This window comes from Pholcus phalangioides, unplaced genomic scaffold (assembly GCF_987345545.1).
Source record: "Pholcus phalangioides strain wild (caught in Gottingen) unplaced genomic scaffold, Ppha-v1.0 ptg000004l_1, whole genome shotgun sequence".
Taxonomy (NCBI): domain Eukaryota; kingdom Metazoa; phylum Arthropoda; class Arachnida; order Araneae; family Pholcidae; genus Pholcus; species Pholcus phalangioides.
In genome coordinates, this window is record NW_028301597.1 from 46,397,642 (window position 1) to 46,412,886 (window position 15,245).

The 15,245-nt window shown below is 37.1% G+C and overlaps 2 protein-coding genes across 2 annotated transcripts; both read left to right on the top strand.

Moving 5' to 3' along the window:
- The first annotated feature begins 1,311 nt into the window (after positions 1–1,311).
- Positions 1,312–3,696, top strand: LOC149087711 (kelch-like protein 40). The gene is made up of 2 exons (XM_089231867.1): positions 1,312–1,387; positions 2,420–3,696. The coding sequence occupies exon 2, from the start codon at positions 2,441–2,443 to the stop codon at positions 3,131–3,133; it is 693 nt and encodes a 230-aa protein (XP_089087993.1). The 5' UTR covers positions 1,312–1,387; positions 2,420–2,440; the 3' UTR covers positions 3,134–3,696.
- A 4,657-nt stretch (positions 3,697–8,353) lies between these two features.
- LOC149087712 (BTB/POZ domain-containing protein 9-like) lies at positions 8,354–8,905 on the top strand. The gene has a single exon (XM_089231962.1). The coding sequence runs from the start codon at positions 8,354–8,356 to the stop codon at positions 8,903–8,905; it is 552 nt and encodes a 183-aa protein (XP_089088088.1).
- The last annotated feature ends 6,340 nt before the right edge of the window (positions 8,906–15,245 follow it).

Sequence of the window (15,245 nt, forward strand, 5' to 3'; positions counted from 1 at the left end):
CCTGAGTTGTGCTCGGTTAAAAAAAAAAAAAAAAAAAAAAAAACAAGCATTGAACAGAAACAAACTTAATGCATAATAAACAGTTAAATGCATTAAAAGTTTCAGCACAAAACCGAATCAAAGCAACGTGGCAATTCAGCTTCACATTACGGGACACATGACGTTCTAATGAAAATTTCTTATTATTCTATATTTCTTGCTAAAATGCTTTAATGACATTTCAGTATAAATATAATAACAATTTTAGATCTTTCAGTTTAAAAAATGTTTTTCAACAAGCTTGGAGCCTTATTTATACACCAGGAAGAGCCAAATTGGAACGGTCATTTTTCAGTCATTTTTGTCCCCTGCATCTCAAATTTCATTAAAAGCATCAATTTTTTTTTTTATTTTGCTGTGTAGGCATATATCAAATTGTAGCATGCATTTTACTGCGTTGATTTCACTTTCATGATAATTTTCGCAAAAAAAAGTTGAAAATGATGAAAAATTTGCAAATTTGTGCCATAAAAACAGGTTTATATTTTTTTATTCATTAATAGTTTATCATTATACAAAATGCATGCTACAATCCATTGATGTGTGCCTACAGAGCAAAATAAAATAAAAAAAATTGATGCTTTTCAATGAAATTTGAGACGCAGGGGGATATAATTTTTAAACTGAGACCTGAAATTGTTATTATATTAATACTGAAATGACATTAAAGCATTTTTAGCAAGAAATATAGAGTAATAAGAAATTTTCATTCGAACGTCATGTGCCTCCTTAACTAGACGTATCCTGAGTGACAGTAAAAATAATATTGCTCCATATTTTTTTTAATTTTTCCCGAAATTTCAAATACACTTTCAAAAAGTAGTCATACTTGTATACTTGCATCTACAAAATTCAGTGCGACCCCAGAACGTCCTAAGGAACAGCTAAGTAACAGCACAGGGAATGCGTGGCTTTCATTACGCGAGAGAGAATTTTAATTATAAAATGATAAGTTGAAGAGTCTTTTTTGTTCATTATTCAAATTATTAAGATGAAAAGCAATAAATGAAAAAGAAGAGATTAAATAATGGAAACATTTTTAAGGTAATATTTTCAAGATTTTTAGGTCATAAAAATTCGAACCGTAGTTAATAACTTTTAGTTGACTCGGCCTTATGTAAAGCGTTGAATGTCAAAGTCAAGTTGAAAAATACGTATCAAGTATCAATCTACGATACGTATACGTATCGCAGTCAAATCAGTAGCTAGAAATGAATAATATAGATAAATTTATATGACATTGTGGTAAGTAAAAAGAGATAAAGAGTTATCGCTGTCGTCCACGTATGAAGCCGACGCCATTTTTCTACTAAATCACGCAGTTTCATATACCTCCAAACCTTATCATGTGAGTTAACATTCTGATTCAACATATTCAATGTACAATGTGTTTAAAATCATATTTACGACGAAATTTAGGCAGGGCTGTCTTAAGAGTGCCCTCAGTGTCTATGTGCCCTCGAGCTAAGTGATTTCCTACCAGGCAAGTTTGCATGCATACTCAGAGGCTTACGCCAAAGCTGCATCTTTCAAGCGGCTTTGGCTTACGCAGAAGGGTGCTCAGGAGACCGGGCCAACCACTACGGGTGCGGAGTGTAAAAAAAAGGTTAATAACCACTGCTCTAGAGGCAGACATATGTATATTTGTAACGGTTTCAAATGGTTTTAAATGATTCTAAATGAGAGTCTTTTTTCAAGTCAAGTCCTGAGGTACAGACATGTGTACCTTACTCAAGTGATCCTAGTAAAGATATCAACCCAACTTAATAAATAAATTACAGTATTATTATATTTTCTTTTTAAAGGTGATTTTTTGACATACAATAAACACAAATCAATCACAAAAAAGTTAATTATTGTCAGTTTGGCTGAGGTGTGAAGAGGAAAGTTTGCGAAAGCCATATCATGGCCACAAAATAGAAACGTCATTCTGGATAGCAATTAATATTTTTCAACCACTGAAACATTAACTTCACCCAACGCGGGGATTATTTCGCAGTACACGACCGAACACTACCACAGCGGAAGCCCACGAATTGTACTGACGTTATGCACCAAAATCTCGGCTGTTATTTCAATAAATGTTTTCAGGGGGGCCAGAGTTTTGAAAAAGAAAATCATACTATGCTAATAACGGGATATCATTTATTTCATTTCGGAAATATGCGTATTTAAATTTGATAAACAAATGAAGTTGCATTCATTCGAAATTAACAATGCAACCGAAACCATTGCTGGTTGATGTACTTGCTAGTCTCTTGTAATCACTGATTTCTTACTCGTTGTGGAATCCACGATCTCTGTGATAAAAATTACAAAAAAAAAAAATTCCATTTGGTTATCGTTGCTGATAGTGTTTTTCATTTCTCGTTACTTTCAGAACAATTGTTTTCCCTGCAAGATGTCGAACGGACTTGCTCCTATCGCTTACGACACGCAATATGCAGATTTCACAATCAAAGTGAAGTCTGAGACGTTTCCTGTTCATCGTGTCATCCTGAAAGCTCGCTCGAAATACTTTGAAAAGATGTTCGAAACGGATATGCGGGAAAAAAGCGAAGGATTCGTCGAAATCTCAGGCTTCGAACCAGAAATCGTGAGTGAAATGATTAACTTTCTATATACTAAAGAAATTCCTAAGGGAATCACCACAGAAACGGCGACAGAGCTCTTCAAAATTGCTCATGAACACGAAGTGACCGAGATGAAAGACAGCATGATTAAACATTTACTGGATAAAAAGATGGATGCTATCAGTGTGGTTCCCATGTTGGAGGTCGGTGTCATTTATTCTGTGGAAGCACTGAAAAATAAAGGGATAGGGTTTTTTTGCGAGAAGTTCAATGAATGTGATGACCGTCTGCCGGAACTAATTGAAATTATGAGAGACAATCCTTCTGTTCTTAAAGACGTGATGCGCATGGCTAAAGAATCCTTTGACGAAAAACTAAAGGTTTTTGAAGAAAAACTAAAGGTTTTTGAAGAAAAACTAAAGGTTTCTGAAGAAAAACTAAAGGTTTCTGCGAAAAAATTTAACGCTTCTCGAAAACAAGCGAACTCACAATACTGGAGTGTGCCTGACGATGGTTGGTAGTAACTGTCTGTCAGACCAGACAAGACCCGGAGCTCTGTCCCTCCCGGATGTAAAAGGTTTTCGCAAAGTTGGTAGTAACTGACATGCACGCCGAACAATAATCACGACGAGTGTTAAATGAACGCTCATGACAAGTAATTAAATATGACCACGTGATTGATCTCGCAAACCAGAAGATTAGCCTATGTGTGGCAATACTCGGGCAAGATGATTTGCCACCGAACAAGCGATACGAAAGTTACACGTAAGCAAACATAAAGAGCACCAGTAATATCGATGCAGGAAATATATATCCATTAATATATGAATAAATTGTGCCTATATATAATTTTATTTTTAAATTACTCTTTGTATGTGCTATCGTCTTCTCTGTTTTTGCCTGAGATGGATAATTTTGATGAATGGGCGTGATTTCTTGTTTGTTGCCGATTTTCCTTTTCTCCATTGAAAATAATATGATTATTTAAGTGAGTGTCAATGTCAGGTAAAGTTGCGTGTTATGTAATGACTTTTACTAGAAACAGAATTAAATACCCCGGTATTATTTTCTCTTCTTGGAAAAACCAAAATCACTCTCGAAATGTCTTCATTTATAAGTAAAAGAAAATTATAAGGGTAGAAGTGGGATTCTCTAAGTGTGCGTCGTAATTAGCTGGTTATACTCATCTGTGTGTTTGCTCAATGCTTTGAAATAGTAGGTCTTTGTTAAACTGTTCTGTGGACCTTAAATGGACACTGGCCAGGGCAAAATAGCTGCGGGTTAAAAAAAAGTTTGAGAATCACTGTTCTAGAACAATGATTTTTATGGCAGATATGTAGGGTTCAACAAAAAGTAATTAGACTATTTTTTAAATTCATACATACACACTATTTTAAACAACAGCGTACTCTCAAATGATACGGACTAAGGGCGAAAACCAGCGTGAATTTGTTGATGCGCCATGATGACGCTTCCTTCTCTATATAACGATAATCGCATTGAACAAGCACATTGAAACTATGGGTTATAAATAAATACATTAAATCATTCGCAAAGATATTTCATTGATTTTAGGGTAATTTTGATACGCCGAATCCGAATTTGCCATTGGTTTTGTAAGATTGGGTTCAGTTTTTGAGATAAAGTGGAAATTAAATATTAATAATAATTCAGACTGCAAGATTCTTCGAAAGACTGTTTATATTTTTGGAGATGATGAATACAAGGCAGAAAATTCATCTCTGCCCCAACAGTCTCTCGTTTGCCTGAAAAATGAGATAATTTCTACATGCTCTCTCTCCAAATCAGGCCAAAAAAATTCAAATTGCACTCATAAGAATATTCATTCATTCCCAGTTCTTACTTTTGATTTCAGTTATAGATAGTAATATTAACTTTACTAATCAATAAATTTCTCACATATAATACGTCTTTCATTAAATGACCTCATAGGGAAATTTTAGATTACTTTATTTAAGACAGATGATAATCTTACTGTGCTGATAGCACATACAGTCAAGCCTCGTTGGGTCACTCTGAGAAAAGCAGAAATGTCGCCCGTAGGCGGAGTTACTCGATAAGCGGAGTACGCCATGACCTCACTACTGCCCCCTCTCCATTCATGAATTCATGCATATAAAAATAAACTGTGCTCTACTACTACTACTTAACTGTACATGCACCTCGTGCACATTCCTCTATACAAATACAAATACAACGCCACAACAGGCAAATTGCCCAACGAGGTGGCTGACTTAAGAACATCATGGATCCCCCGAGCCATTTTTTGGAGGCCCTACCTACTACTGCTACACCACATATGCACCCCCCCCCCGCGGAACTCCCCAACGAACCCCCAACGAATCGGTACATGCGGGAATGTGCGTGTACGTGTAGTGCAACCTGAAGTAAAGTTTGTTTCTGTGTAATGTTTGTTATGTGTAGTGCTGTCATCTGCCCCCAGTTTTTCTAACTATAAGTGAAGTGTTATGGTTGAATGATTTACCGTTGTAGGACTGTTGCTCTCTGTGGCGAGACTTTTTAACGGGGAGATCGGCTCGCATTTGCGCCTTGAAGTTGGGAACCACAGAAAACCAACTTCAGCCGACCACCACTGTGGGGTTCGAACCCGGATCCTCGCATCACGAGTCCGGCACTATAACCACTCGACCACCACAGCGGCAGTGGTTCTCAAACTTTTGTCACCCACGGTTTCCTTGCTCTATTCATGGTTCATTAGTTTCCTCAGAATAGACTGGTAAATACTTTGCCATATAAAAGAACCACTTCAAAACATATAAATAGGCCCACACAAATCAATATTTCCGGCTTACCTGACAAAGGTTGGTGACGCCCACTTTGAGAAACACTGCTCTATGGAATTTCTAACGAATTTGGTTCATGCCGGAATGTGTGTTCTGAGTGCATGTGTGGCCCTAATACATATGTTGACAGAATTGTGCTTGTTTCGTGTTCTTGCTGGTGCTGCCTTCTATATTTTGAAGTGATGGTAAACTTGAATTTCCATGTTATGTCAGTATCGTGTAGTGGGTCTGGCTGCTGTCTGTGGAGGCCCAGGTGGTCGAAGAAGCCCTGAGCTATGCTTAATTCATCTCAACACACCTTCTTCCTTGCAATTCAAAGTAAGTTCAATAAATGACAAAAGTGTCACTTATCTTCACTTATCTCTACAGAAGCTGGTTCCTTACAAAAATTAGGTTTCTTCTTTTTTTTAGTTGAGGATCTTTTCACTATTTATCAGCCCTTTTGCAATAGATTTTACTCTTTTCAGTCAAATTCCTCAGCATAAGTTTGGATTCCTTGTTCATCTTCCCACAAATGCCTCTTTCAGCCAACGCCAAGAATTTCTAGTGTGAATGTCTACTGGAAGAATTTCTAGTGTGGTTGCTGTGTTTCGGCTCCGGAATGCTCTGACTGCTCATTTCTGTATACCTATATCTGTTGTATATATCAGGGCAAAGTTTCTCGCGGAACCCTTGATAGTTTTAAGGCTGTCTCGCTTAATCCGTCAATAATCCTGAGGCTGTTCTACAGAACTCAAACAAATTCTTGAATATTTATAAAGAAAAAAAGTGAGCCCCTACTGCCGTCTCAACAACATCAATAGTCCCGGGAAAAATGAAGGAGGGCCTAGTCAGCACCTCTTAATTTACATATTTATTTATATGTTTTGGCCCTGGAAGTGTAAAGATTGATCTTGTACCGGGGTAGTCCTGTTGCTCTCTGAAGCGAGACTTTTCTATTCACCTTATGGAATTTTGCAAAATCCCAAAATAAGGTTATTTGACTGCAGTCAATTTTTTTTATAGTTTTTATGCAAAAAATACCCCAGTAATAGCAATAATAAAATGGCCATCGAAATTTATTGAAAGAAATTTAAAAAAAACCAAAACAAATATTTATTAGACCAGTAATAAATAATAAATTAATACTACAATTATATAACTACTAAAAAACCAAAAGAAAACTATTTGTCTTCATTTTGATTCGCTCTGATACATTTATTAATGATGAAAGCATCATAGGCTTTGACTTTGATACCGATTTTATAAGTTATATCATAGGGATTATCATTTTGAGAAAGTACAAATGAAAGGATAGAAGAATACCTAAAAAATTTATTTTGACATAAAAAAATATAATGCCAAAGACAAGTGAAAATCTCCTTTCGGGGTCGAATTGATCATACTTGCGAGTTCCTCTCAATGCATGGGCTAACCCAGGTATGCCCTGGAGTCCCCAGATGCATGGGGTTTCTCGTAAAAATGAAACCAAAACTAAAACATAATATTATTCAGTTTTATGACAGCAATAAATAATTATAAATTATCGATGACTGAGAATTAAAGTCTAGGGGGTGGGAGAATGCATGAACATAAAAATTGAGTCTCTGTCACAGGTCTCTCTTGGAACCATCTCAAGGCATGGGCCCACCCGGGGGCCCTCAAGTGCATAGGTAACTCTCGTGATAATGAGATTTGGTGTAGATAAGTAGGCGGGACTTCCAGCTAGGTGGGAAACCAGAGCTTTTGTGTACATTATGTGAAGAGTTCCGAAGTTTGTAAAGATAAATTTTACAAAAGTGATCCCTTAGCGAAGTGTGGAGACGCATGATCAGGAGTTCAATAACGTAAGTACGCCACAGAAGATAATCGGGATGGTAAGTGTAGCGACGTGTTATTCGGGTGGCCCGCTAACGACGTTTGACTTACTATATTCATTTATTTATTCAATTATTTTCTGCACCATTGATTAGCGATTCTCATTCTTGGGCCCTCCTTGGAGTCCTGGGTTATTATAAAGGTGCCGTGGGTGGAAATCGAGTAGAAGGAGAGACGACAGGTGGTAAACGGAATCACAGAGAGAGAGAGAGAGAGAGAGAGAGAGAGCTGTGTGGGAAAAAAAATCGCGTATGCAAAATTAAAGCTTTTAGGTCAAATAGGGTTGAAAAAAAGTGAGTACTTTCAGAATATATAAGATCTGTTTTATAGAATAAAGGAAAATGTTAACCCAAGACCCCAATCTAGGCATGACCCTGAAGGGACGGGAAGCTCATGTCCATAGAGAACCAGATGAGATCTGGTGCTATGAATTTCGAGTGCGATCATGTATTTATGTATAAGCTATTAACTTCCGCCTAAATACGGACCCCAGAACATCACTTTGCTCTGGCGCCCATAATGTTGGAGACGTCCTCATACATAGAAATCCCCCCCCCCCCCAGGACAAAGGCTCACTGAATTCTAGCGCAGAAGTCCCAGCATTTATTTTGAAACATTTCGGTATAAATTTACTCAAATTCAATCGAATTAAGTAGAAAATATACCTTTTCTGTGGAGGGGGGGAGGGTGGAATATCACGATGGCCCCCCAGAAAAGAAGAAAGGTCGGAAAGAGGTAGCCATGAACGGAAAACAAACACTGCCCTAAAAAATTTAGAAAAATATAGCGTTACTCTGAACTTCTTATTATTAAACGATTATTGCCGCAACTATTTCGCGAAAATACTGCGATCTGATTTTTTTACATGATTCTAGCAACACTGTTGCTCTGGCACCAAGCCAAAATAAGAATCTCCGTATATAAACACTCGCAACCGTTCAGAGCATGCTTTTCACCTCTTCTCGCCCAGCGAGATAGACGTGTCAGTGCTTGGCCATTCACAGTGCAGAAGAAATTCGACACTTATCGTTCTCTGAGACCAAACCGATCACCAGCACGATGCCGCTGAATCTTGCACCCTTGGCTTACGACGTGGAGTACGCCGATTTCGTGATCAAAGTGAAATCAAAGAAATTTCCGGTCCACCGCGTCATCCTTAAAGCCCGTTCCGAGCGGTTCGAAGAAATCCTCGAAGCCGAAAAATCCGAAGGGAGTGATACGCTTGAAATCGTCGATTTCGAACCGGAAGTCGTTAACATCATGATCCAATTCCTTTACACCTTGAATTTCCGTGCCGAAGTGATGAGCTCCACTTTGGTCGAGGTTTTGAAGATCGCCAATGATTACGGGGTCACCCAGCTCAAAGACTACACCGTCAAACGCCTCCTGGGATCCGTGTGGGATACCGACGATGGCGTGCCGATACTGCGACTCGGTATCCGGTACCGGATCCGGGTTCTGGTAGAAGAAGCCATAAAGCGTATCTGCAGAGACATCGATGGGCTGGATCGCTGCAACTTGCTGCAATTCATAGACGTCTTGTCAGAGAAACCTGAACTCCTGAAAACAGCCATCCATACTTCGAAGAGAATGCGATTTCATCCAGTGTAGACCGAGACTTTGTACCAATGTACGTGTTGCCCGTGCCTTTCCAAAACACTGTGTGATATATTCGGTACACAAATGTCTCCTTGAAGGCATTTGATGATTGTTGAACATTCGTGAGTTAATTTCTTGTCTCTTTCTGTTTGAAAAATGTGTCAAAATGTTAAATGAGGCGAAATATACATACCTGTATATTAATGAGCACTCAAATATACAGGGTATCTTGTAGGTGCTAATGCGCCCTTTATCTCATGAACAGCTCGTCGTAGAGGTATGATTGCAATTTCAAAAATGCTCAGAATTCGTCCAAAGATTACCATGTACCAGTTTTAAGAATTGAAATACAGTGTGTCATAAAATACGAAATCCTAATTTTTATACGGTCCCCCCCTGTACTTCCAATTATAAAGTTGTTGCCCTGTATCTCCTGAGGCCAACAAAAGAAATTCCATGGTTCTAAGTGAGATATTTGGATTCAAAAAACGGGGAAGAGTTGTGAAAGAACAGCATAAACTAACGGGCAATGCTCCTTTCCCCTCATTTATGATGTTCTTTCCCAACTTTTCTCCAGTTTTTGAATCCAAATATATCAGCTAATATTGCGTTTAGACACATGAAATTTCTTTTGTTGGCCTCAGGAGAGACTAAAAAATAACTTTCTAATTGGAAGTTAGAAGACTGGGAGGGGGGGGGGCGTTAAAAAAATTTATATTATTTATTTTGCGACACACATGAGACTTTTACTCTCAAGATGATTTTAGAAACACCATTTTTGAGCATTTTTTAAACTGGAAACGTACCTATACGACGGACGGTTAATGAGATAGAGGCCGAATTATGACTTACAAGACACCCTGTATATGCAAGTTTGTACAGTAGTTGTTCTTTATGTTCAGAGGCTTGACTGTTAATCGGAATTTGGCCGTAATTAACAGTTCCAAATACCTAAATTCCATTCATGTGAATAATGTGAGTGTGTCAAATAAAAATTAGTTTTCAACAAAAATCAAGGAAAAGAAATTTATTACTGAAACGATAAAGTATGCAGTACATAATTTCAGAATTTTTAATAAAGTTTGAATAATTTTTGAACTGAGTTCGTTTTACCAGATATTCGAGAAATTTGTATGTATATGTTACAGTAAAAGCCCGAAGAGTGGTAAAACCTAGGTTTAACCAAGTCGAACCGGGGTCCTCGTGGGGGCAGTGATAAATTTTCTTCCTTGTAATCTTCATCTCCACAAATAACCAGTGTTTCAATGAATCTTGCCCTTTATTATAGTTTGCCACATCTTTTATGAAGAAAAACTGGGCAGCGCCGGGTGTTGTAGCTAGTGGAAAATGAAAAATTAACAACATTGTAATCGATATAACACCAATGGAAAAGAAACGAAATGTAAAAAATCGCAATGGTGATTGAATATTTTTAAATTTTTTCTGTACCTAAAAAGGAATACAGTTGAATTTTTCCCCTTGCACTGACTTGTCAAAGAAGAAGGAAATTCATTTTTCTGTAATCAAAATTGGCGGAGTTACAGCTAATTGAATTTTCTTTTGAAATGGGCATTATGTACCAGCGGTTCTCAACCTTTGGAGCCTCACGGCCCGGTAAATGTCTTTTGCGTAAGTCCGGTCATACAACTAACGAGAAATTAATGGGAAAAATGAAACCGCGAATCACTCACGGCCCAATGTGACTAGTGTTGGGGCCCAGTACTGGGCCGCGGCCAGGTGGTTGAGAAACACTTTTATATACGAACTTGTTTTATAGGCAGTTGATTTCCAAATTGAGCTCATTCAACAGGAGCACCTTAACAACTCCTAATGTTATTGAATGAAATCTCTAGAAAATTGAATTGTTGGCTATTGAATGTGTGAATTTATATAGGGCTTCTTAAAAAAAAAAGGTTATGTGGGTTTCTGGTAAGAAATGCGGCTAAATTTCATATAGTTCCACGCTTCACAACTCGGTCAATTCAGACTGACTGCACCAGTAAAAAATGACCCGGAAAATTTCATAAAAAGTTAGTTTTCTTATCAAATTATATTCTATTCCAGAGGTCTTCAAGACATGGCCAGCGGAGATTTTTGTCGTGGCCTATCGATCGTTTTCAGAAAAAATGGTTGAAAATACGAATAAATACTGTCATCTTTAGTCATTGACAAAAAAATTAAATTAATAAAATAATTAAAAGGTAATTCTAGAATAAATGAAAAGAAATAATTTCAAGAATAAATGAAAAGAAATAATTTCAAGAATAAATGAAAAGAAATAATTTCAAGAATAAATGAAAAGAAATAATTTCAAGAATAAATGAAAAGAAATAATTTCAAGAATAAATGAAAAGAAATAATTTCAAGAATAAATGAAAAGAAATAATTTCAAGAATAAATGAAAAGAAATAATTTCAAGAATAAATGAAAAGAAATATAATTACCCAGAATAAATGAAAAGAAATATAATTACCCAGAATAAATTTAAAAAATATAATTCCAGAATAAATGAAAGAAGTAATTCTAGAATTAATATAAAAATAATTTTTCTTTCATGAACTTTGGAATTGATGAAAGAAATAATGCTATAATGAATGAAAGAAATAGACGCGAAAACTGACAATTATAAAGGAAAAAAATTATTCCGGATTGATGAAAATTCAGAATTACTGAAACAATTTCAGAATTTTTCGAACAAATTCAGAATTTTTCGAACAAATAATTTCAGAATTAGGGGAAGAAATAACTTACATAATGAGCTATATTAAGCTATATCATATATAAGCTATATCAATAACAGAAATAATTTAGTAATTTCTGATAGAAATTATTTCGCAATCAATAAAATAATAATAGCACAATTATTGAAACAAATGATTTTTCTCGCGATATATTGAGAAGGAAAATAATTTCACAATCATTTAAAGCGATTTCAGATTGAAATAAATCTTTGAATTAATCAATCTAATCAGTAATTGATCACAAACTTTTCAGAATGTAGTAAAAAAAAAACTTATTTAAGAACTAATATAAAAATTGATAATTCATGAAACAAATAATTTCAAAAAAAAATTAGTCTTCAGTTAATTTTGTCACTGCTTAACTCAGGGCCACATTGGCTTCTTGTGTTCAGACGTCACCAAACACATGAGTTGATGGCCCGCTGGCTTCAGTTTCAGTTTTGCCTGCCGTGTCTCTGAAATGTTGAAGATCCTTGTTCTATTCTATACATTCTACACATTCATAGTTTGAATTTTAGATTTCAGAGACAAAAACTTTTTAGCAATTACTTTTTCTTTCCCCCCCCCCCCGCAGTTGTCACTACCCTCTTACAGCAAACCACCATCGTACGACCACACAGGGCCGTCTTAAGAACATCATGGGCCCCCCCCCCCCGGGACAAGGGATTTTTCTGAGGCCCTACAAGGCAAATTCTCAAAAATTTCAACCAGATCTCATTTTTGTGAGGCCCCCTCTTACTAGAGGCCCCGGGCCGTGCCCGGGTGGGCCCATGCCCTAAGACGGCACTGCGACCACACCGTCCTAGAGCAGCCGCTAATAAATACCATCATCGCTGCCATAGACACCAGAAACTAGAAGCTAAGGTCATTTGCGCGCCCCCCCCCTATAAATTTTGTGAAGGAGGCTTAATCCCCCACTCCTCTAATAATTTCTGACATAATGCAATACGCTTCCGCTCTCTTGCGTACGCGTTTGAGTCCCGAATATACGGGACGACCCATAAATCTCAGCGAATTCTCCCCGCCCCCCTGAAGTTTTCTTCGTGTTGGGACTTTCATGCATCATTCGGAATTCAAAGGCAAAAGAAATCACTGTTAAAACTTACAATATCGAGGTTTATATAACAAAAACGTTCAAATTCCCGATCCTAATTTTTCTGCCATCTATAGTCATATACCACAACCTCAAGTATTTCAACTTGCCACTAGATGGCAGTCCGGGTTCTGTATCAAAGTTGTATTCTGATTCATTTTCAAGATTTGTTTTCCAACTAATAGATGGCAGCACAAGTCCCATAATCCTTCAGGTTTGCCATATTTGAAGTCAGCCATAATTTATTGGAAAAGTAATTTGCGAACCGACAAAAAAAAAACATAAATAAATGACAGCGATAATTTGCAGACCGAAAAAAAAAGTAAAGCGGAGAAATAATTTACGGACCAGCTATAGAATAAATGAATGAAACAAATAATTTGCGGGACGGAAAGAAAAGAAATAATTTTCACCTCGACAAAAACAAATGTATGCGAATAATGATTTGGGCCCGCAAAGAATACATAAATGGGAAAAATAATTTGCGGCTAGTCCAAATGGAAATAAATTGAAGAAGCAATTTACGGACCGGCAAAAAAAAAACCAAGTGATAGAAATGGTTTCTGTGGACGGGCAAAAAAAAATTAACAAACGGACAAATAGTTTGCGGACCTGCAAAAAATAAATACAGTCAAACCTCGTTAGTGCGTCACCCGGTTAACAGGTCACTCCGCTTACCGGGTCACTTTTTGGAAGTCCCAATTGTCTTCAGGCAGGAATTGGCACATTTATGGCTTACTCCGTTTAACGAGTCACTCCGCTTACTAAGTCGTATTAGAGTGACTCATTAACGAGGTTTGGCTGTATATGGGAAAAGATAATTCGCGGCCCGAGAAAATAATAAATATACGGGAGAAATAATGGTGAGGACCAGAAAATAAGTTAATAGAAAGAAAAACCTTCAAAAAATAAAGAAACGTAAAAAATTATTTGAAAACCCTCAAAACATATATGAAAGGAGCAGTAATTTGTGAGCATGGCCCCCCACATCCTGGAGCAGGGCCCCTAGGCTGGGATTTTTTGCGGGGGGGGGCCCCCGGCCACGCTTTCACGGGGCTTCTTTATGATGGATTTATAGCGTCAAAAAGCAAAAAAATGGTGAAAATCGTCCCGGACCCCAAGGCTGGAGCCTTGTCAGCCCATCCCTTATGGGGGCCATGTTTGTGAGACATAATTTTGCGGGCCGGCAAAAAATAAACAAACGGAGAAATAATTTGTGGGCCGCCAAAAAGAAAAAAAAGTAAATAAATGTGAGAAATAATTCGAAGACCAGTTATAAATAAATGAATGGGAAAAAATAATTTGTGGACTCTCGCAGGATATAAATAAATAGGAGCAATAATTTTTTTTATGTTATATAATATAATGTTTTTAAAGAAAAAACAGTTGAACCCCGGTATAACGAACTCCAAGAGACTGGAGAAATCACTTCGTTATTTCGAAATTTCGTTATAAAGGAATTTCAGGTTTTTGGATTGTTCTTCTGTAAACTTACCTTTTCTTTCTTTCAAACAAAGTACAACTCAGGTCTATCACCATTTATGGGCGATTTACTACCTAGTGAGTTGTGCCGGAGGTGTAACTGTGTGTGTACCTAGCAGCCTGAGTGTTGCGTTTGATTTTTCAGTGCTGCCATCTATATTTCAGAAGGGAAGTGAGTGATGTGTTATGATTGAATTACATCTGTACTGTTTGTAGGTCTGTTGCTCTCTGTAGCCAGACTTTTTTTTAACGGGGAGATCGGTTCACATTCGTGCCTTGAAGTTGGGAACCACAGAAAACCAACTTCAGCCGACCACCACTATGGCGATGGTGGGGTTCGAACCCGGGTCCTCGCAATGCGAGTGTAAACTTACCTGTAATTTGCAGGCTGCGAGAAATAAATAAATGCGAGAAATAAAATTTACGGGTCAGAGCAAAAAATATGTAAATAAATAGGAGAAATAATCTGTTGACCTGGAAGAAGTAAATCAGTGGGAAAAAGTAATTCGCGGATCAGCAAAAAGTAAATATGTGGGAAAAATAATTTGAGGGCCGGCCACAAAATTAATGAATTAGAAGATTTGGCAAAGAAATTTGCGAACCAAAACATTTACGGGCAGTGAAAAGTAAAAAAAAAAAAAAATAGGAGAAATGATGATTTACGAAATGGCAAGAAATAAATAAATGGCGGAAGTAATTTACGGACCAGCAGAAAACAAATAAATGGAAGAAATAATTTGTGGACCGGCACGTGTCCGCTAACCAGCGGTAGTTGGAAAATATTGAGTTAGGTTCCGAATTATGTACACGGCAGAAATAATTTGGGAAACGGAAAAAAACCTAGATAAATCTGAAAAATAATTTGTAGCCAATACTGGCAAAATATAAATAAATCCGGATCTTTTCAAAACATGAATAAATGGGAAAAATAGTTTTGTGGACCGGCAACAAAATAAATGGGCGAAATAATTTGAAGAAAGGGGCCGTTCAAGTATTACGTCAGCAAATTTTTAGCCATTTTTGACCCCCCCCCCCC

Bases quoted from the DNA above. Each gene is read 5' to 3' on its own strand.
- LOC149087712 (XM_089231962.1), top strand. From the start codon at position 8,354: ATGCCGCTGAATCTTGCACCCTTGGCTTACGACGTGGAGTACGCCGAT.
- LOC149087711 (XM_089231867.1), top strand. From the start codon at position 2,441: ATGTCGAACGGACTTGCTCCTATCGCTTACGACACGCAATATGCAGAT.